This window comes from Lactuca saligna, chromosome 2 (assembly GCF_052625555.1).
Source record: "Lactuca saligna cultivar CGN05327 chromosome 2, ASM5262555v1, whole genome shotgun sequence".
Classification (NCBI taxonomy): Eukaryota; Viridiplantae; Streptophyta; class Magnoliopsida; order Asterales; family Asteraceae; genus Lactuca; species Lactuca saligna.
Genome location: NC_136418.1, coordinates 144633014 through 144656083, shown reverse-complemented (window position 1 = coordinate 144656083; position 23070 = coordinate 144633014). Strand labels below are relative to the sequence as shown.

The following is a 23070-nucleotide window of genomic DNA, read 5'->3' as shown; positions in this document are numbered from 1 at the left end:
TGCCACCAAATTTAAAATTTTCGTACAACATAAACATGCAATGGTTCCCAAAGTAGGATTTTAAGTTAAATACATCTGCCGTCATACACAAGTATTCTAACGTTAAAAGGGTGAACATCTTGAACATCATCTTTCTCGTTAAAAAAAACCATTTCATCTAACATATTTACCACTACCTCAACATAATAATTAACAGCTAAAATAAAAATTACAAAGAAATCACACATTTATACATTTTTTTGTCCCGAACTTGCAACCATCTTACACTCATTTATTTACCCATGTTCTTGTTTCCATCTTGGGGACAATCCGCTTTTACATGGTCAGGGGATTTACAAACAAAACATAACTTTGCTTTGCAATCCCTACTAATATGATCCTTCTCCCCACACTTGAAACACATCCTCTGTCCTACCAAGCATTCTCCCTTGTGGGCCCGCTTGCATTTCACACACCCCTTCGACTCAGTCACAGTCTCAGTCTTTTTCCCATTTTTTTTATCTTGCGGACAATTGGCTTTCACATGATTAGGTGAATTACACACAAAACATAATCTCGCTTCTTCCATGCAATCACTACTTTTATGACCACGCTTCCCACACTTGTAACATGATTTTTGCCCTAATTTGCATTCTCCCTTGTGGAAGTTGTTACATTGTTGACACACATTTTTGCTCCTTTTTGGGCTCTCATTCTTCCCCTCTTCCAACTTTCTCTTCTCCAAATTTATCTTCTCACCCTCACTATTCCCCAAATTTACGTCCTTACCCTCGTGATTATTCACCTGTTCACTACACGCCTTTTGGGATGTGTTCGGATTCTCAATCTGCACAAATTTCAACAAAATGTCAGTAAAGCAGATACTAGCAATTGTAGCAATAAAAACTTGTCTAAAAAATAAAAACTAACCTGATGAAGGCTCCACTTCTTCCAAAGAGCATCATAAACACGCCCTTTTCCAGCTTTTGCAAGACCTTGTCTTACCTTTGACAATGTAGCAGAAGTCAACTTAATCCCTCGGTCAATAATATCTTCTGCATACTTTGCTGCTTCAGGAAGCCAATTATGATCACGCAACCCACTAACCAAAATATTCCCTGTTTCCTCAAGGTCAGTTTCGTAATTTTCAACTGTACATTTCCAAACTTTTATAGCAGTGTAAGGGTCTCCACCCTCTACAAAAACCCTAACTGCCATACAACAATTGTCATGAGTTGGGACAAATTCGTTTTTAATCATCTCGGTAAACACCGATTCGGATTCTTGAACTTTATTTGTGTTAATCAAGAACCGAAATAAAAGATTATAACTTTGGGAATCAGGGAATACCCCATTCAAAACCATGTCATCTAACATTCTTCCAGCTAGCTCATCGTCTTCAAGATTCAAATATACAGAAATCATCAAATTGTACATTTCAGTGTCTGGTTTGCAACCTTCTTGCAACTTTACTACACCCCATAGCACAATAGCAGACTTCATATCGCCCTTTTTCACACATTCGTTTAATGCAGCTTTGAAAAATCTCATACCTGGATAACACCTTCTATCCTTTAAAGATTCAAAGAACTTCATAGCCTCTTTTAACCCATCAGAACCCTTGAGTAAAGTGTTTAAAAGAGAATCATACGCAGGGAAATTGTTGGGGTCCCACCCGATTTCATCAACCATTTCTTCAAAAGTTTGTCTAGCGTTAACTGCATCTTGTTCATTCTCCCATCCCTCTAACAAGATCGCGTATGTATCAGCATCTGGTCTAATGTCAGATTTGGCAACCTGCAAAAACTCCTTGGCGTCTATGGTTTTTCCATCTCTACAAATGGCACTGAGAAGCGAGTTCAAAGCTACAATATCGCGTACACAGCCATAGTGTTCCATTTCATAGTATGTCTTGAAGGCTCCTTTCACCTTATCAGCTATGACATAACTACCAAAAACAGAAGCGAATGTGGCGAGAGAAAGTAACCCTTCTTTATGCATAGACTCGATTGCTTTCCACATGGCGTCGAAAGACCCATTCTTTCCTAACATATCGACGATTAAATTCCAAGCGTAAGGACTATGTTTATCGTGCAACTGATATCCCGACCACCGGAAAAACTTACCGGCGGCGGATGGGTGTGCATATGATAATTTGAGGACATCTTCAACGATGTCTGTAGAAACCCTAATTCCAGCATCTTCTAAAACCCTATCTACTTCTAGTGGCGGCGTATGTGCGATAATTTCACATAGTAACTTCACTTTAACGGGTAAATTAGGGGTGTCGATATATGAAGCGAAAGTGGGACGCTTACCCGTTGGTTCTTGTTGGTGGATCCGATGGTGATTCGGCTCCGAACTTATCGGGGGACGGTGTGAGGCCGAATATGGTGAATGATCGGCCTTTTGGCTGCTCCGATCACGCGAGGGGCGTGGTGGAGAATCATGACGTTTCCGCTTTCTTCTGGTTTCTTTGGTTCTCGTCATAATCTTTCCGGTTGATCGTCGTTAACAGAAAACCCTAACCAAAGAAGAAAGGTGGAAACCGTAACGGAAAAAAAATAATTACAGGGTAAAAACAAATTCATATACGCTCCTTTCAAATTTTAAAATATTATATTTAAATAATTATTATTTATATAAATTATAATGAATAATGAATATTATATTTATATAAATTATAATGATTTTAATATTTTATAACATTTTTATATCTTATAATTATTATAATAATTAAAATATTTAATCATATTATCCTTACGTCTATAATAATAGAATGTAAATTTCTAAATTATTAGAATGTCGCCTTCTTGAAAAACAAAAATATTCATTTTCAACCCTTTTTATGAAATGTATGTTTTGAATGTTTGATTTTTATTGTTGTTGACTATTATCATGTTGTAGATGTAGGATATTTTAGATATTACAATTGATATTTTGACGTTTAAAAAATACATATACGATATTTGATATTTAAGAATGGCATATATGATATTTTAATGTTTAAAATGACATATATGATATTTTGAAATTTTATGATGGGTAAATATGATATTTAGAAATTAAGTTTGGTAAATATGATATTTTAATGTTTAAAAATGGTATATATGAAATTCTTCCAAAAAAAATTCATTTAATTAAAATAGACAAATCTTAAAATAATAATAATAATAATAATAATAATAATAATAATAATAATAATAACAACTAGAAAGGTTACCCCCGCTATGCGGGGGCCAGAAGTTTTCAATATTATTTCCGAATCGATAAATATAACAGACGTAGAACGTGCAAGGATGAAAAACCCGTGCTTTGCCACGGACCGTTTTTCTGCAAGGACCAGAAGTGTCAAAATGGCTAAAGAATTAAAGGGATAGTAATTAGCAACTTTTTCGAAAAGGGATCAAAGTTGTCAATCCATTAAAGTTTTGTGACCAAACTTTAAATATTAAAAGGTTCCTAAAAAGTGAAAAATGTTGATGTAAACATGCAATATCATTCACATTCAATATGTAAATTCACAGCCAAAATCCCTGAAAACTACAATGCATGCATACTCTATTGTCTAGTCACGGGTTGTAAAGCAAGACCAGCAAGGAACTTTCTTATCATGTCTGCTTCAGAAGAGAATTCCAGATTAACCTGCTAAGGTAATATGTGTAATTTATGCTTCAGAAGAGAATTCCAAATCATGAATACCTTGTTTAAGTGTCTGGATCCATAGTACAGGTTAGGTTGAAGTGAATTCACCATCTACCAAAGCTTGTCAAACCTTGATAAAGGGACGGAAATGCAATTTAATTAGACAACTAGACCAAAATATTAACAATTTGTTAAAAATCAATGAAATAATAAACAAAATAGAATCAGAAAAAATAAATCACCCCAAAAAATGAAAGAAACATAGGAGGAACTTTTAGGAAACATACCTCTACCATTGATTCAAATGTATAGAGAAAACTTTTTACAATTACCTAAATTTCAAGTATGCATTTTTTTCGAACACATGGTGTGCTTCCTTAATTTCTTCTCTTCCATAGATTTCTTATCACCAACACCATGAACAACAATTCTGTCATCATTGGACACGGTGACCTAAACCAAGAATCATCATTTATGATTTAGTTATAAACAAAACCCATAAATTAAAGTTCATTTCTTGATGCTTGAAGTAAGGTAACAAACCTTTTTTTAAGATCCAACCATTTCAAAGTCCATATTCCCAAGATTGATGCCAAGTTCGTCTATTATAAGCTATATCATTTTGTCTTATCTACCAAAAATGGGTAAATTTAGGATACATTATAAAGCAAAGAATCAAATAGGATCTATACAAATTCTACCACCAGGAGCTAAAACATCATTGAGCCATTGAGTAGTGTTGGGCACACCCCAGTTACCAACACACATAAGGATCCAACTCAAGCTTAACTGCTACTTTGCCTAGGAATGAAAATAATAAAGAAAATCAGAAGAAGAAACAATCAAACATACATGTCTTGTAATGGTCATAGCCTTGCAATGTAAAGAACTGAGAGCATTAGATAAACTTGGAGAAAATATTCCCCATATGTCCAAAAGAGTTTCCTTATTTTTTGCTAACAACTACAGCCCCACCACTACCTGTAAAATCTGATATTGCACAACGGGTTGAAAACCATCAGAATTTCAGGAAAAGTAACCAATCGGGGTTCGATCAAGATTAAGCAACTTAAAATGGTGCTTACCTATTCAACATACAAAAGCCTATACGAAACCAGAAAATAAGAGTCGAACCTGGGATAGAAGAAAAACATAATGGTATGAAATCAACAGAAAATAAGAGTCGAACCTGGGAAAGAAGAAAAACGTAATGGTATGAAATCAACAGAAAATAAATATCGATTGGTAGTTAGAAATCGAAAAAAGAAGAACTTGACATCCTTCTTTGGATATCGACCCTAAAAAAAGATAGTGCAATAATTCAACAAAGGAAAAGAACTAACCCATTTTTAGTCGAACCTGCTTTTCGCTTTCCCTCTTTCTGATTGTATTGAAAATAACATTGACTTACTTAATTTGATGTGTGTATGTGTGTGTGTTTAATTTTGGAAATCGGAACTAAAATCGATCTCATTCGCTGCAATACGAAGGTTGAAAGGAACGAATGGACAAGTCTCTATGCTTTTGCTTCATTCAACAACTGGATGTGTGTATGTGTGTGTTCGATTTTGGAAATCGGAACTAAAATCGATCTCATTCGCTGCAATACGGAGGTTGAAAGGAACGAATGGACAGGTCTCTATGCTTTTGCTTCATTCAACAATGAAGAGAGTTTGTCTACGGCAGAGATAATCGACTTAGTAACTGCCCTTCCCCTTTCATTGATGGTCATCGGACACAGATAGAGATCGGAGGAAGTAACCGGGACTGAATTGAACTGCGGTGGATGAAGGAAACAAAAGGATTCGATGAAGAAACAGAAGAGAAGCGGTGGGGTGGGAAGCACAATCGACGAACATAGCTTGAAAGCATCTAGTATTCAGGTATCGAGGCATTGGTGGTGCGAGATGTGGTGGAGTAATGTTATTGGGGAATAGAAACGGTGGAGGACACCGTGTTAGGAGTTGGAAGTAGTGGAGGCGGTGGGAAGGACGCGTATCGGTTACAATGGAAGAGGGAATGAAAAAATGACACGTATTAGTTACAATGCAAATAAATGTCCATATCTAGACTGTTTGTGCCGACAACATCAGCATAATATAAGGGCAAGAAGAGCATAATAGAAGGGGGAATTTTAACAAAAGAGAGCCCAAATTGCGGTAGCTAAGAACACACAAATTATATATATATATATATATATATATATATATATATATATATATATATATATATATATATATGTATATATAAAATAATTTTAGCCTTTCTAGTTTAGAATAATCTTTATTTTTTCGAGATTATAAAAGGTCCTTATCGTTAAATTTTAATCTTGATTAGTCTCTCACTTATATAAATAATATTAATATCATTTTAGTTTATTTTATATTTTCTTTAATCAAAACAATGTTTATAAAAATAAATAAATAAATAAACCACTCCAAACTTGCCTTCTTCCTCTCACGACCTAACAAGTCCGGTCGCTTGGTCTAAACCAACGGCGAAATACTCCTACCTCCAACATCATCGGTGACGTCCATCGTTAGAGGGTTGCCCCCTCCCGTCGCCGATGACTTGGATATTCCCAAAATCGAACCTCCCTATTGCATGACAATACATTGCATATACAAATTTCGCTTTGTTTCTTTTACAGTCCTTCTTGTCCGGCGAACCATCGATATCCCATTCGTATTCTCCTTGTAAGAACTTTTTTCATTATTCTACAAACAAAATTTTCCTACAAACACTTTTAACAATAAATTTTCGGTAACAACTCCACCCCACTCCCCATTTATTCACTCATCTTTCATCCATTGCAGTTACACGTGACCATGGATTATCAAACAATTTATCTTCTTGATTGCTATATTTCTACCTTGGAATGTTAAATTTCTTTAGTTCTTGTAGTAAAAAAATATTGAATTTTGAATCTTTTTGTGGGTGGGTTTTGATTGAAACAGAGTACAACGGAATTAGCATAATCTCTTTTTTATCCAACGATGGAGCTTGAATCAACAAGGTTCAAAGCTCAAGAAGAACTTTCGCTAAAAAAGACCAGCTGATTCAACTCAAGCAGCTTCTAAAAACCGCCATTAGACCCACCATCAAACCACCACACCTCCATCACACTATGTCGTTTAACCATGGAAAATGAACCCATCATCAATGGTGTCTTCTCTTCCTTAAATTGTAATGTAAGTGTTGTTTCATCTTCAGTGACTAAAACCCCAGTTCGATTAACACCTTCATTTTTGTTGTTGGAGTAATAATTAGGCTTCTTGGTGAAAGCATTGCCGGAAAAAGGAAAGCTTTTGGAAGAAGTGATAAAAGCATGGTCGTTATTACAAAACATCATCCTTGCTGGACCACTTCCACATTGGTGACACCCACCTCCGTCGCTAGACACCTGTCATATTCCAACATTGTTAGTGGTGCTACAAACTCATCTATCGATCAACCATTTGCTCGAGACATTAAACAAGAAAAGAGTGTCTCTGGAAGGTTTTGATTCTTCCATAGATAGGCGGCGACGATGATGTCCACCATCAAGAAGTGAGATTAACGAGAGAGTGGCAAGAGGGTATGGGCAGATGGGGGATATGGTGAATATGATTGCCTTTAGGGTTGGGCATATGGGTTGTTGTTTATTTTGTTTTTTTTAATAATTTAATTAAAGAGTATATAAAATAAATTAATAAGGGGATAAAGGTCACTTTTTATGGTGAGGGGAAAACCATGATAGAAATTGAACCATAAAGAACTTTCATGAGACCGAAAAAAATAGGGACTAAACTTGATATTATAAAAAACCACAAGGACCATTTATGTAGATATGTTAAATAAGACTACCATAATTAAACTAAAACTTTATGGGGAACATAAATAAAACTATGAGAGAATTTTGTATTCAAATGAGTGTTTTAAGATCCTTCTATGTTACCAGTTTAAACAATATTTTTTGTGAATACTTACTATGTTGAGATAGTGAAGGAAAACTTGTTCGAAAAAAACAAAAATAACAATGTAATTTATGTTTTGCCACACACATACACATTCATACATACACTCAACAAAGTCATGCATACACACATACATAGTCACATGCAAAAAAACACACACAATTTAAAAAAGTGAAATTGATAATCCATTTGGTTGGTCCATTCCTAATCAACTTTATCACTCTTACATAACACTTTTCTTAAATGATGATTTTTGAAATTGACTTCAATGTTGACATACAATCTCACCAAGAGAAATTCAATTTGGAAAGACTTTAGTGAAGAAAAAAAGGTCAAATATAGTTGACTTCCCTTATTTAGCTATCTATTACCCGTTATTTGTTGTGCACATGTCACATTTTGATATCGTAGACATTTTTTCTGAATATTGAAGCACGACGTGCCTTCGTAAGAAAGTTTTTGGCATTATTGCTAGTTTGTATATATTTTAGTACAAATTGATGTGTCCTTTATCAGCTTTTGAGTGTATACAAAGAATCTTGAAGGTATACATTCCATCCTATCGCTTTTGATATATCATTCTTTCATTTGAGTGACACATGTTGTGTTATCTTCGTATATTAAAGTTGGAGTTTTATCATTATCTAGTTCAAACCAAGTCAGATTGAGTTGCATTAACACTAAAGTTGGAGCTTTATTATTATCACTCACAACTATTGCTTTGCCAAGCTTAATTATAGTGGCTTTTACATGTATAATATTGGATTATGATGTTATTTACTTGATACCTTTTTTTCAAATATGTAGTTCACAATAATATGTTTCTTTTTTTGTTAGAGTTGACTAAGTTAACTACTACAAGGAAATTTAATCTTGATAACTAAAGTTTGTTTAATGTTAAAGTGTGTGTTTTTTGGAATGTATGAGCTCTTGAAACCCTGATTGTGAAAACATATACAATCGAGTTGTAATTTTGTTGATCCACATTGGATTTTGATTTAGTTTGTATTATTCTGATTCATATTTAAAATCACAATCAATGTGGATTCACTTGATTAAATAGATTAAATCGGTTCATTCAAACGAACACCAATATCGCATATGAACAAAACCATACTAGCAAGTTTATAGGAAAAATAGTGACAGATCTAGTATAATTGGTAAGATATACAATAGCCCCCATTACATTAAGGTTCACTTATTTACTAAGATATTTTTCATTTTATTCACATGATCGGAATGGATTATTAATTTATTGTCATGATTAAATAATCATTGGAGTGCTTAAAGGTTTGACATTATCCACATTAAAACATTTCAAGACATTTGTTATATATAATTTGATTGAGCCACAAGTATTCAGTTAGATACATGTCTGATCTTTAAATTAACCAATATAATTTTTGGTTTTTCTGTAACACCCCAACTCCCAGGTATAAAATTTAAAGCTTATTGTTACATTATTAGACCTACTCGACGAGTTGGATGCCCCAACTCGTCGTGTAGAAGCGGATCAGACACGTAATTCTCCATAAAGCACCATCTTCTACTCATCCCTGAGTCTTGCAAGTTGCAACTCCAACTGGCATCTCACCAAAAATCCCTTGGAAACTAACTCGATTTCTTTCTCAAGGTACGCTCCATTGAAACTCGTTCAACTCGGCCCTCTGGCCCCATACTCCTTCATATCTGATCTTAGTCTAACCAATCGCAACGGAATAACTGGTAAAACCAGAAGCACTAACCGCCACGAGTCATGGTACTTGAACCATGTGGCCGCCTCTCGATATGCCATAAACCATGGTACCCGAACCATGTTATCTCCTCTTAATCTGATACGAATCATGGTACTCAAACCATGTTCTCTCTTCTCAATCTGGTATGAATCATGGTACTCGAACCATGTTCTCTATTCTCAATCCACTACGTAGAACTTCTGGAATTCTCCCTATTTCAAGTATGGGTCCTCTGCTTTCAATAGTATGGGCCCATACTACCTGCCACATCTACCCATACTTTCCACACAGATCGTCCCAGATTTCCTAAGTAGTTGTTCAACCTTCTCGTTCACCAATCTTGTTATGCAAGTTCTCCCTCCAACGAATACTCTCCTCCGTCAGTGTACTCATCTGACTAAGTTCACTCCCTAGTCTCTTCCTAGGTTCTCTCACTTTCCTGTCATCAACTGCTGAAGAAATCCTTATGATGCCAGCCATCTACCTCCTGAATATCATCATATTCACTCAGTAGCTAACTCCCATCATCGAGAGTTCCACAAAGTACAAAGCAAGCAGCGTTTGGGCATCGGGTAATCTCCACCAGCATGTAAAACCCCTCTAGGTTATTACCCTACTTGCTCTCCTCATACTCGAAAGATATCACCGAACTTAAGCAACTTTAGCCCACGCGGGCATCTGACTACCCTCTCAGTAGACTCCTCAAATGCTCGTCTAGGTATCTCTCCTAGATTACTCCTCTACTCAAATCCCTCTCTAAAAAGGATTCATACTAGATACTCTTACTCTGCACATACTCAAAAGAAAATCACAGATAGCAGCAACTCCTAGGCTAAGGCATCATAAATCGGGCCACCCTAGTCCTAAAATATGAAATACCTAGCCTATCTCTAGCATGCATAATATCTCATAAATATCTCATAACTCAAAAGTAAAGGTATTTTGGGATATCACCGTTTGGGCCCTAGCTGATTGTACACAAGCTCCAACTCATTTTCTCTTAAACTCTTTCTCATTTTAAGAAAAATTTATCTCTTTTGAAAATCTCTCTCAAATCCTTAGTTTGAGTTCAAACACACCTGGAGGTGCATCTGAATCCCTTAAACCAAGGCTTTGATACCAACTTCTAACACCGTAAATTTTTCAAACAAATTTTTTTTTCATTTTAAAATCATATAATTCTCGTAACACATTTCACAAAAATCTCATTAATTTAATTTACAAAACACAACTCTATAATTGTTTGATTAATACTCTAGGATCCTCAAAACATAACTCCTTATCTGGTGTGTACAATCAAACTTGTGCCTTCCCGCGATCCTGAGAAAACCTTAAACACATATCACATAACACAGTAAGCACGAAGCTTGGTGAGCTCCCCAATATACCACATACTACACGTAAACCACTCGAGGCTATAATTCTGTAACACCCTCCAGTCTAAGTGTCTCTATGGAACCCTCCAGTCCCACGACTCGTTGGATCCCCCGGTTCGATCTAGTTGGGACCCTCCAGTCTCATGGCTCGTTGGACCATCCGGTCAGGTTTGGTTGGGACCCTCCGCTCTCACAGCTCGTTGGACCCTCCGGTCCGGTCTAAGTGAGGACCCTCCGGTCTCATAGTTTGTTGGACCCTCCGGTCCAGTCTAAGTATCACATAATATAGCACACAACACATATCACACAAAAAATTCATATCTCAAGCAAGCACATAAGACCCTCTGGACACACATAATTACCACTCTAAGTAAAGTATAGTCAGAAGACTCACCTCGGATGATGAACAACCCCTATAAACGCTGCTGCTACACATCGGCCTCTGACTCTGTGCCAAACCCACAATTATCCAACTTAGGAACTAAGTCCCAACTCTCACTCATTAGGTCTAAAGGTAGTCCACTAACCAGCCCATCAATGACCTAAAACCCATTGGGCCCACCAAGGCCCAATAATAAATGGGCTCTCCCAAGGCCCAACTCTCTCACATCTAAGGGCAAGCCCAACTCAAGGGACCAAAGCACATATATATAATCCTCTGGTCCAAGACTGTATTGCAACAAGTCCAAACTCCAGGACCAACACTCAAGGCCTAAAATGAGACTTATCCCAAAAGTCCACAGTGAGGTTACGCAGGGCGTACCTCTCTTGGTACGCTCAGCGTACTCGCAAATCTATATTGGCCATTGGGGACACTGGGGCAGTACGCGGGAAGTACAGGAATTACGCTCAGCGTACTCCCCAAATTCACTCTTTCTACTCATTTGGTCTTAAACAGTTAAAACATTACATCAAACCCCAGATCTGGACTCCCTAATGGCACTTACTCCATAAAGTTAGTGACTTTAAGCCTTTGCATGGCTGGAAAGGTCACAAACACCCAAAACACTCACTTCCTTATCTCAAAAACCTCATATCTCTTGCATGGCTTGATTCCAATCTCTAAGATTGGATTTTTATGACATAACACCACTAAATATACTCAAAGGGACATATATTAGGCTCTGGAGTTCAACAACTCATAAAGCTTCAAGCTTTGGGACCAAAAACCCTAAAATGGACCCAAAAAAACAAAAACTAGCACAACAACAAGCAAGTTCAAAACTTGATACCTCTGGAAGATGCACCAACAAGAGAAGAACATAGATCCAAAAGCTAGGTGCTCAAGCTATTTTCTTTCAAAGCTCCTTCTTCTTCAAAATTCGAACATAACAAGTGATCACCCCACTAGATCCACATGAGAAAGGCACCAAGATTCAAACTTTATTCTTTCTAGAGCTAGATCAACAAGATTAGGGCTTGGATCCACAAGCTCCAAGCCAAGCAATTCTTCCTTAAGGAATTCCTTCTTCCACAATATGCACCAAAAACTCACTAAATCACCAAAATGCTCAAGAATCACTCAAATGGAGGCTTAGGGTCGATTTATAGGGTTTGGAGGGATGGAAGCTGAAGATATTAGGGTTAGGTTATGAGATAAGGAGATTAAATATGGTCCAAGACCCTACAATATGGTTCAGGTCTGACTGGCGTACGCCTATCGTACATATGGTACACCCAGCGTACTATGAAGAACATTCACAACCACCCCTGGTAAGTACGCCCAACGCACTCCAAAGTACGCCCAACGTACTTCCTTATTCACTAGTACATCCAGCGTACTCAGCTAAGCCTGCAACCACAAAACTTATGAAGGCCATAACTTCTTCATTATAATTTTGTTTCCGTCGATCCTTATATCCACGAAAAGCTAACAAGAAGCCCTACACTTCTATCAAGTTTATTCCTCCTGAAGCCCACTCTAACTCAGATCCAAAATTCATGAAAAGCCTACACCAACTCCTTTAACAATACATTTGGGCTCTAAAGCACAAACCGAACTGTTTTATCACACAACCTACCTTACCCATATCCCAAAAAGGGCCTAAACCGTTCTCCTTTAAAGCCTCAAAACCTTCTCATACTCAGATTAAGGCCCACGGGCCTTAAATCACCAAACAATCTGGAACAGGATGTTACAACCTCGGCTTACGACTTTCTTTTTTCTACCCTTCGGCCCAAAACACAAGTTAAAGGTTAAGATATCGCATCCATCATTGCCTCCATCCAAATGTCTAAACAACACCTCCTTAAGGCCCAAAGCCTTTAAACAATCGACTTCCGACCCACAACCCAAAAAAAAAGAAATTACAGGAAATAGGATGTTACAATCTCAAAATATGAAGTTTAGTCCCTAAGTTTAAGAAACCTCACAGATGTTAATGGTTTCAAAACTTTTGATGTTTGATCCTTATTGCTCAATCTGTTATCTTTTGTCTGTTAACAGAAGGGCATTTTCATCATTTCACTACCACAGGGACCATTTATGAAGTTTTGTCCTATTTAATATATATATATATATAATATAAAAGGGTTTCTCTTTCTTTCTCTCTCTCTCTCTCTCTATATATATATATATATATATATATATATATAGAGAGAGAGAGAGAGAGATAGAGAGAGAGAGATGGAGAGAGAGAAAGAGAAACCCTTTTATGTTATATATATATATATATATATATATATATATATATATATATATATATATATATATATATCCAGACAAATGCATACACACACTAGCCTTCATTCCTTTTGCTACGTATCTCAATCACCCATTTCACTCTTCGTTATTCTCAGTCACCCCATTTCACTATGATCTGGGTCTTCTCTCTATTCTTCCATGGATCCGTTAAAAGAAGGATAAGCTAACCCAAACCCACGTCGATGCAATCTGGGATTGTTAGAACTTAAAACCCTAAATACGAATAGGGGTTTTCCCATTATTGAATCTGGATGAAAAAAAATCACCAAATAACATAGATGATGAACATGGTTCATAAAAAATTTACCAGCAACTGCTTCTCTTTTCGCTAAGGTAAATGAAAAAATGAAGAGGTCAAAGACCTATTAGGGAACCCATTGTCCCACCAATGTTTTTGTGCAACATCAATCCATTGTCTCCCTTCTCTTCACTGGTTAGAACATGATGATGTATTGAAAGAGTATAAGTTGAGGATAAGGAAAAGAAAACATGAAAATAGAAAAGTGTAGGAGTTGGAGTTGGGAGGTAGTAGGAAGATATCATTAGGAGGATGGAGTGTCCGAGTAGGACAGTGGAGTATGAAATATAATTTTTATTTACAAAATGATTCAACCCCTAAAATTTCTTTTATATATGGTTTTCAATTTGCTTCTATCCAATTTATCTAAAAATTAAAAAATCATGCCTATAAATATAAATAAACAAGTGATTTTCGAGTTGAAAACTTTTACCCAAACACGTTGATTTGATGTCGTGTTCGTGTCGGATTAACATATCGTATCAATTTTGGCACCTTTATATATTAGAGGGAGTGAATCCAAAAAAGATAAATAGATTACAAAGTATGATACATAAATATTTGGTTGTTAATATTACTAACAAGTAGAAAAGTTGACTCTAGGCTAGTTCGTGATGGAGATGAACGTTAAGTTAAATATAACTACATAAATAATCATAAGGCCCAAAGCCTTTTAACAATCGACTTCCGACCCACAACCCAAAAAAAAGAAATTACAAGAAATAGGATGTTACAATCTTAAAATATGAAGTTTAGTCCCTAAGTTTAAAAAACCTCACAGATGTTAATGGTTTCAAAACTTTTGATGTTTGATCCTTATTGCTCAATCTGTTATCTTTTGTCTGTTAACAGAAGGGCATTTTCGTCATTTCACTACCACAGGGACCATTTATGAAGTTTTGTCCTATTTAATATATATATATATATATATATATATATATATATATATATATATATATATATATATATATATTTATATATGATATAAAAGGGTTTCTCTTTCTTTCTCACTCTCTCTCTCTCTCTCTCTCTCTATATATATATATATATATATATATATATATATATATATATAGAGAGAGAGAGAGAGAGATAGAGAGAGAGAGATGGAGAGAGAGAAAGAGAAACCCTTTTATGTTATATATATATATATATATATATATATATATATATATATATATATATATATATATATATATATATCCAGACAAATGCATACACACACTAGCCTTCATGCCTTTTGCTACGTATCTCAATCACCCATTTCACTATCCGTCATTCTCAGTCACCCCATTTCACTATGATCTGGGTCTTCTCTCTATTCTTCCATGGATCCGTTAAAAGAAGGATAAGCTAACCCAAACCCACGTCGATGCAATCTGGGATTGTTAGAACTTAAAACCCTAAATACGAATAGGGGTTTTCCCATTATTGAATCTGGATGAAAAAAAATCACCAAATAACATAGATGATGAACATGATTCATAAAAAAATTACCAGCAACTGCTTCTCTTTTCGCTAAGGTAAATGAAAAAATGAAGGGGTCAAAGACCTATTAGGGAACCCATTGTCCCACCAATGTTTTTGTGCAACATCAATCCATTGTCTCCCTTCTCTTCACTGGTTACATGATGATGTGTTGAAAGAGTAGAAGTTGAGGATAAGGAAAAGAAAACATGAAAATAGAAAAGTGTAGGAGATGGAGTTGGGAGGTAGAAGGAAGATATCATTAGGAGGATGGAGTGTCCGAGTAGGACAGTGGAGTATGAAATATAATTTTTATTTACAAAATGATTCAACCCCTAAAATTTCTTTTATATATGGTTTTCAATTTGCTTCTATCCAATTTATCTAAAAATTAAAAAAACATGCCTATAAATATAAATAAACAAGTGATTTTCGAGTTGAAAACTTTTACCCAAACACGTTGATTTGATGTCGTGTTCGTGTCGGATTAACATATCGTATCAATTTTGGCACCTTTATCTATTAGAGGGAGTGAATCCAAAAAAGATAAATAGATTACAAAGTATGATACATAAATATTTGGTTGTTAATATTACTAACAAGTAGCAAAGTTGACTCTAGGCTAGTTCGTGATGGAGATGAACGTTAAGTTAAATATAATTACATAAATAATCATAGACGTTAATTCGAGCCGAACGATGTTGATATGTTCCACTAGACACTTCGATCTTTACTAACTAGAACGAATGAAGTGAATGGACACGAACAAACATAGAACCAAATCAACTTGATATGTTTTTAATGAATTATTTTAAGTGTGTGTTTATAAAAATATTGATATATATATATATATATATATATATATATATATATATATATATATATATATATATATTATTTCAGTTCGATAAGTATAAGTATTTATTTGATCAATATGTATTTGATGATGTTAGATCTATTTGCTAGACCTTACTTTCGGTGCTCTGTCATGGCAACGAGCCGGCGAGACGGAACTGTTCATCATCCCCGCGTACCGATGTAAGTTCCCCGATCAGGATTTGCGTGTACACTGAGAGTACCAAGGGAGGTAAGTCCCACGTAATATCGTTGTGGGATTTTTGGTCTAGATCTTGTTTTGGGCCTTAACTGTTTAGGTCTTGGTTTTGGGCTTGTTGGATTGGAGATTTTTGGTCAGGGGAATATATATGTATTAGACCCTTGTGTTGGGCTTGCCATTTTGGACTTAAGTTTAGTGTTAGGCCTTGGTAGACCCATTTGGTATTGGGCCCTGGTGGGTCCAATGGGCTTGGGTTATTTATGGGCTGGATTAGTGGACCATATTTAGACTCAATGTGTGTGGGGGCTTGGTCTTAGATCCTAATTGAGTTTAATTGTGGGTTTAGCTCAGTGATAGGGGTCGGTGTGCAGCAGCAGCAGTTATAGGATTTGTTCATCATCCGAGGTAAGTCTTCTCACTATACTTACCTATGTGGTAATGCATGTGTGACCGAAGAGTCTTTTCATATTATTGACCAGAGGGTCTTTTCATATTATTGACCAGAGGGTCTTCTTTATATTATCGACTAGAGGGTCTTATTCGTATTGTTGAGCGGAGGGTCTGAATTCCTTTTACTGTTATATGTATTATTATGTATTTTGTATTTGTGACTTATGCTATTATATTATCTTGTGTATATATTGAGTTATGACGGAGGGTCCATATCGAGATGTTGGACCGGAGGGTCTTCACTAAGACATATGACCGCGGGGGGGGGGGGGGGGGGGGGGGGGAGGAGGGGGTCCATATTGAGATTTAGCCACGAGAAGCTAATTATTTTTGTATGTGGTATTTGGGGAACTCATTAAGTTTCGTGCTTACCATGTTGATTTAAATGTGTTTCAGGTACTTCTGTAGATTCCGGGAAGGCAGAGGGATGATTGTACACATTCGCCGGCTTATGAGATCTTGTGGATTTTGGGATACGCTGCTATTGTTTTGATAACAACTTATAGTTTATGTGATAACTTGAATTTATGAATAATGATTGGTGAATTAAAATGAAAAAATTGTCTTGAAATTTGAGGTGTTACACAATATTATAGAGTGGTCTTCTTCCAAGGAAATGATATTAATTGGTGCAAGTTGTGTGATAATTTAGAATGTATAGATTCATTATTCCTTTTGAGGATTGTATGGGTTAGTTGTAGTTCATCACAAATTCCCTATTCTTCTTGGGAGTTCCCATAATTGGTGTTGAGGCAACGTAAGGGGGTGATCCTCTATAACGTATAACCTTTTATTTTGTATAAGTATAATCAATATCTTATGTTTTTCCTTGTGTCCTTATCTAGACATCGGTAATGAGGACATTAATTTTACTAAATGATCATTACACGGAAATGTAAGTGGGGGATAAGGGTGACATAGATGGTAATGACCCACCTCAATTTTCAAACCTTATAATAAGTTGTATAGGAAAAAAAATTAAGAACCACCTTGAAAAAAAATTTAGGGCCAACCTTATAATGTTTGATCAAAATGGATGATCAGTTTTAACGACCTAATTAGTTGATTTATAAATTTATCAATAAAATGATTTTTAGCCTTAGCTATCTAAATGAAAGTCGTAGATATCATTAAACCGCGAACATACATAAAAAGAACGCCCAAATCTGACTTCGTATGAGGAAGTTATGATTTTACGAAGTTTGTGACCTAGCAGTAGACAACTAAAAATTCGAATTAGAGATCGAGCGATCTTTAGCTAACACAACCTAAACGAAAGTTGGAGACCCTGACCATAGGAATACAACGGTAAAAAGACAGATAAAATCGGACGCCAGATGAAGAAGTTATAGATTTTTAACAGACTTTTCCAATCTCGGATTGCTAAAAAGGTATTATTAAATATAAAGTCAAAACTAGCGGATAGAGTCTAAATGAGAGTTGTAGAGTACAGTCTCACTTACGCGTGGATATAAAGAATGCCAGAAACGGAGCTCGTATGCAAGAGTTACGGAATTTAGAAGTTCTATAAATCGAGTTACGCCCCGCGTAAAGGGTACGCCCAGCGTACCAGGCGATAAGGGCGTAGTCCCTTTGGTAGCAGACATCCTATCATCCTTCAGGATGCTGACATTAGCACTGACGTACGATACGCCCCGGGTAAGAGCATACGCCCAGCGTACGGAGGCGGTTCAGCCTCCTATAAAAGGGAGGCTAGGGTTCCGAGTTTCTTGTTCGATTTTTCTCTTTTCCCGCGCTTTTGCTCTGCGTTTTTCCACTCGAAGCCATCCCGACACCCTGGTTTTCATACTCAAGATCAAAAGGAAGTTCTACACTCCCGAGATTCCCAAGAATTCAACTCTCACTAGTTGAAGTTCTGCTCGATTCTTCTCTCGACTACTTCAAAACAACCACTTCAATCAAGTGAGTTCATACCCCCTTTTATACACCTTCAAATACTTTATAATGTACTTTTAATATATTTCGGGGGAGAATACAAGTAAACACACGGTTGATCCCGAGTGAAAACGTGAAAACTCTTGTTATACTTTGCATGCATTAGATTTATACAAAATGCATAGTATCCAGGGTAGCCATCCTTGTTAAACCATTTTATGCATTCAAAGAACTTATGATTTATGCTTTGTCAAACATTGTGAAAGAGGATAAACATTGCATACAAAACTATTTTTTTAATACAGACTTAGTTGAGAATCCGTGAGACGATTACATCTTCAATGCTACCTTTTCGTTAAAAGGTACTACCTAAAGTCCTGTCTATTATAACCAGAGTCTCCCGTTTGGAGAGCATGTCAAATGTGTATAGATCTATACGGGAAGTCATGATCATGTGCCCTGACTGTTAGCTACAGTCCTTTGGGTGATAGTTTGTCATAACGTTTCGACGCCTGAAGACCGTCGTCACAGGCATATTATGTTTAGTATGGTTATAAAACTCACCAGATGGACAATTATTATGGTATTATGATTTTATGAATGAGTAGTTATTAAAACTATTCTTAATCTAACAAGTGCGATCTTCTTATAGCTTTATTATATAAAACTATGTCTCAACCTTTTAAGCATTTCAGTTGCTTGCGACTTTCAGTCTTGGACATTAGAGACTGTCTGTTACTTTAGGAAAATAAGGGATTTTCCTGTATCAAAAACAATCAACTAATTGGAAAATAAGGGATTTTCCTGGTACAACTATTTACAATTCACAACACGAACATTCATATGCATTTCATACTTTTATAAGAAAATAAGGGATTTTCTTCGAAAACGCACGAACTTTGGAATGGTATACATTTTCTCAAAACCGCTTATGAACTCACCAACATAATTGTTGACACTTTTTCTTTGAAATAACTTGTATTCTTAGGGAACCGCTAAGCAGGTTTGGAAACCAACTTTTGGGGATTAACGCTCTGGCGTTAATTACTTCTTTTGAAAGATGTTTATGTATTTATCTTTTGAACATGTAACAAATACAATTATGTAAACATCTTGAAACTTATATATATATATATAGTGGTGTGTAATTTCCTTACTATGAACTGTTATGATATTGAATATGACGTCCTCTGCCCCCGAACGTTTCCGCCATTTTGGTTTGGAGGTGTGACAGATTGGTATTAGAGCATTGTTTATAGTGAATTAAGTATATCAAAAACATTTTTGGTATACAACTATAAACACAGTTGGGAAAAAATACTCTGAGTAAGAGTCATACTTTTAAAATTAAATTTATTTAATTTTTGTAAAGTAGGCATGCATTCATTTCATATTAATAACAGTGTCTTAAATAGATCAATATAGAAGTATTATAAATAAATTGTGCAGTGCAGGTGTGCCATGGGACATGTAATCGGAACTAGGATGAATATAGCCTGATCAACTATATTTGTCCGAGAGCCGACTAACGTATGCCACAGAGTGTTTGCAGTGGACAACAAATTTAAAACTTACCAAGAGCATATCATTAAGAATACCATGGGAGTATTTGGGTATCTTCAACAGTCAATCTTAAGGGTAAATTTTACATGCTTTAGCTTATAGTCAATTCTTAACCCTATTCTCGTATAAACTTTATGGTTGGATTCCATCACCCGGCGACCCCTACTACCCCAACCAAGGTAATGGGGGATGGACTGAAGATGACCCCGAGGAGGAACCCATGGAAGATGACGAGGAGAAAGGTTCAGATAGCTCAGCCTCAGAGCCTGAGATAATCAATCCGCCAATCGTTTGACCTTCATCCGTCTGACCTCCTTTCATGATGGGATTTCAAGGACCAACTCCCGTTCGGGGAAGCCACATCCACCATTGGAGCCAGCAGCAAGGACTGCGTCCTCCTTACGGTATGTGTCGAGACTTCTACGATGTCAGTGGATGAAGTTTAGTTGATCGAGCACTCCCAGTTGTGGTAGGCAAACTTGCCAATCTGGCTTATCAATCCGGAGTCCAAGCAAACCATATTCGTGAGGTTGACATAAGGATGGAAGATAACGCAACTGATATCCATCGCCTAGACATTCTATAAGGGAATGCTCAACTCCACACCAACTCCCTCCAGAAGCAAATGACTGCAGCTCTCTCCGGAATGAGGGATTTAAGGGAGCAACAAGCTGCCTTTGACAGGCATCTCATAGGAGCCAAGCAATCGGATGTGGAGTCAAGATCCAAGCGCAATCTGCACAGCAAGTATCGCCTAACTCCCAAATTTTGATATAGAATAGGACCATCGGCTAAAAGTCTTACTTTCTTTAACTTTCTGTAATCAGAGACCTTTAGAAAGATCAATTTTTTTTCTAAATTCGGATGTAACGTAACCATATGTTTAATATATATATATATATATATATATATATATATAGGGATACCTCTTTCGTGTGTTAATTCTGTGCATTTCATTCGAGTATGACTCTTTAGACCCTTGAAAAGGATAAAATGGCATAAAAGGTCCCTTAGTATGCGGGGTGTACTCCAGGAGTACGCTTAGCGTACTAAGGATGCATGATCGCAGAAGGTGGCCGCGTACACAGGGCGTGCGTATAGGTACGCGAGGCGTACGCGACAGAGGGCCAAAACCCTAATTCTCGGACTTGACACCTATTTAAACACCCTTAAGCCTCTTGGACCAAACCCTAGTCAGCCTCCATAGCCTTAATTCTCCATTCTACACTAGAGATACCTTGTGAGATTGTTTTTGAGCTTAAGGAGTGTATTTGTGGCCATTTTAGTGTCCATTCAAGAAGAAGCAGTTGCTAAGCAAGCTTGGAGTGGCATTGGGCTTCAAGGATTTGCATCTAGTTCACCTTGAAGAGATTCTGGAGGTATAAAGCTTTGATCTTTCCATCTTATTAATTATATCTAGCAAGGAGTTTTCTATTTGTTCCCTTTAATTGGTTTTGGACCTTCTCTTGAGAGTTGAGCAACTCCAAAGGTTGAAATGGTTAGATCTGAACTTTGTGAGCATGCTAGATGCATAAAGGTGCTATCTTGAAGAGTATCTAGACTCCATGCATGAGTTTGAATCTTTATATGAAGTCCTAATGTGAAGAATGAAGTTTTTAAGTCCCATATAGCATGCAAGAGCATAAAGTTGCCAACTTTATGCCCTAGGACGTCTTAATGAGCTCAGATCTGGTATTGGACGTTAGAACATCGAGTATTAAGCACTTAATGGAAGAAAGTGCTTAATCTGTTTGTATGTTAGGCGTAACTCAGAGTACGCAGTGCGTGCGGCTCAGGGACTCAGTACGCTGCGTGTACCAGGGTGGTACACAAGGCGTACGCACATCAGATGGACTCATACTTGTTTTGGCCTTGTAAGCCTTTGGGCCTTTATTAGTCATTGGGCCTGGTTACGTTTTGAGTTAATGGGCCAACTTATATGTTTTGGGCCATGGTTCCTATGGTTGGGATGTAACATCCCGAAATATCAAGAGTAGAGTTGAAGGGCTAAAAGTGTAAACTTGAAGGGCAACTCGGCGAGTCCATGGATGGACTCGGCGAGTAGGGTCGCGACTTTGGTCGCGTGTCAAGTGGCCTACTCGGCGAGTCCAAATATGGACTCGGCGAGTAGGTGCTGAGTGGAGAAAACCCTAATTCTCGGGGTTGAGACCTATATAAAGAACATAACATCCATTCCCCTAGCCTCTTTACTCATCCTCAAGTCCATAAACCCTTAGCATTCGTGTGTGAGTGGATCAAAGTGCATTTAGCAGCTTGAAGGGTATTTGTTGAAGGAATCTTGGGAGTTTGGAGGCTTGGAGCAAGGGGATTTGCTTGGATTCGAGTTTCATTTCATTTGGGGCGTTCTTTTGAGTGTTGGAGTTCGGGTCGGAGGTTACAACAGCGTGATCTTATCCTTTCAGTCAGCAGTTGCGAGGTGAGTTATCCTCACTATATCAACAGGGTCTAAGGCACCAAGGCCGGCCCTTTATCGGATTGAGATCCGGGTATCTATTGTTATGTTATTGCTTTGATATATTTGCATTCGAGTAGTTAGGATGGTATTCGTTAGAGACCTGGTTAAGGTCGGTATCCTGTTAGATAGGATGATGCTATGCTAGTGACCAGTTAGGTCGGTATCCTGTTATAGTATGTTGTGTTATGTGATCTACCAGATCGGTTTACCTGAATATGAATTGTTATGTGATTGTATGTTTATGTGCACATGGTTGTTTGGACTGGAGTTGGGTTGAGGCGGGTCCTGCTTCGTGCTGTAGGCCAAGATACCCAGGGCGGACCGGTTGTTCCGAAGTCCCAGCAAGCGGTCCGGATAGGTTGTAGGCCCCACGAGGGCGGACCAGACGTGCCGAGGCTCGGAGAGTGGACCAGGCCGACTGAAGGCCCGATGCGGGTGGACCAGTCATACTGTAGACTCAGAGAGTG

The 23070-nt window shown here is 37.1% G+C and overlaps 1 protein-coding gene and 1 long non-coding RNA gene across 2 annotated transcripts; both read right to left on the bottom strand.

Annotated features, from left to right (window-relative positions):
- Positions 1-36: 36 nt before the first annotated feature.
- LOC145031934 (uncharacterized) lies at positions 37-2546 on the bottom strand. The gene is made up of 2 exons (XM_078980589.1): positions 910-2546; positions 37-826 (listed from the first exon to the last, which is right to left on the bottom strand). The coding sequence occupies exons 1-2, from the start codon at positions 2467-2469 to the stop codon at positions 272-274; spliced, it is 2115 nt and encodes a 704-aa protein (XP_078836715.1). The 5' UTR covers positions 2470-2546; the 3' UTR covers positions 37-271.
- Positions 2547-3679: 1133 nt separating this feature from the next.
- On the bottom strand, positions 3680-5600 carry LOC145029179 (uncharacterized). Its single transcript, XR_013676406.1, has 4 exons — positions 4968-5600; positions 4168-4813; positions 3957-4077; positions 3680-3754 (listed from the first exon to the last, which is right to left on the bottom strand). It is a non-coding gene; the product is annotated as an uncharacterized LOC145029179 (long non-coding RNA).
- Positions 5601-23070: the final 17470 nt, after the last annotated feature.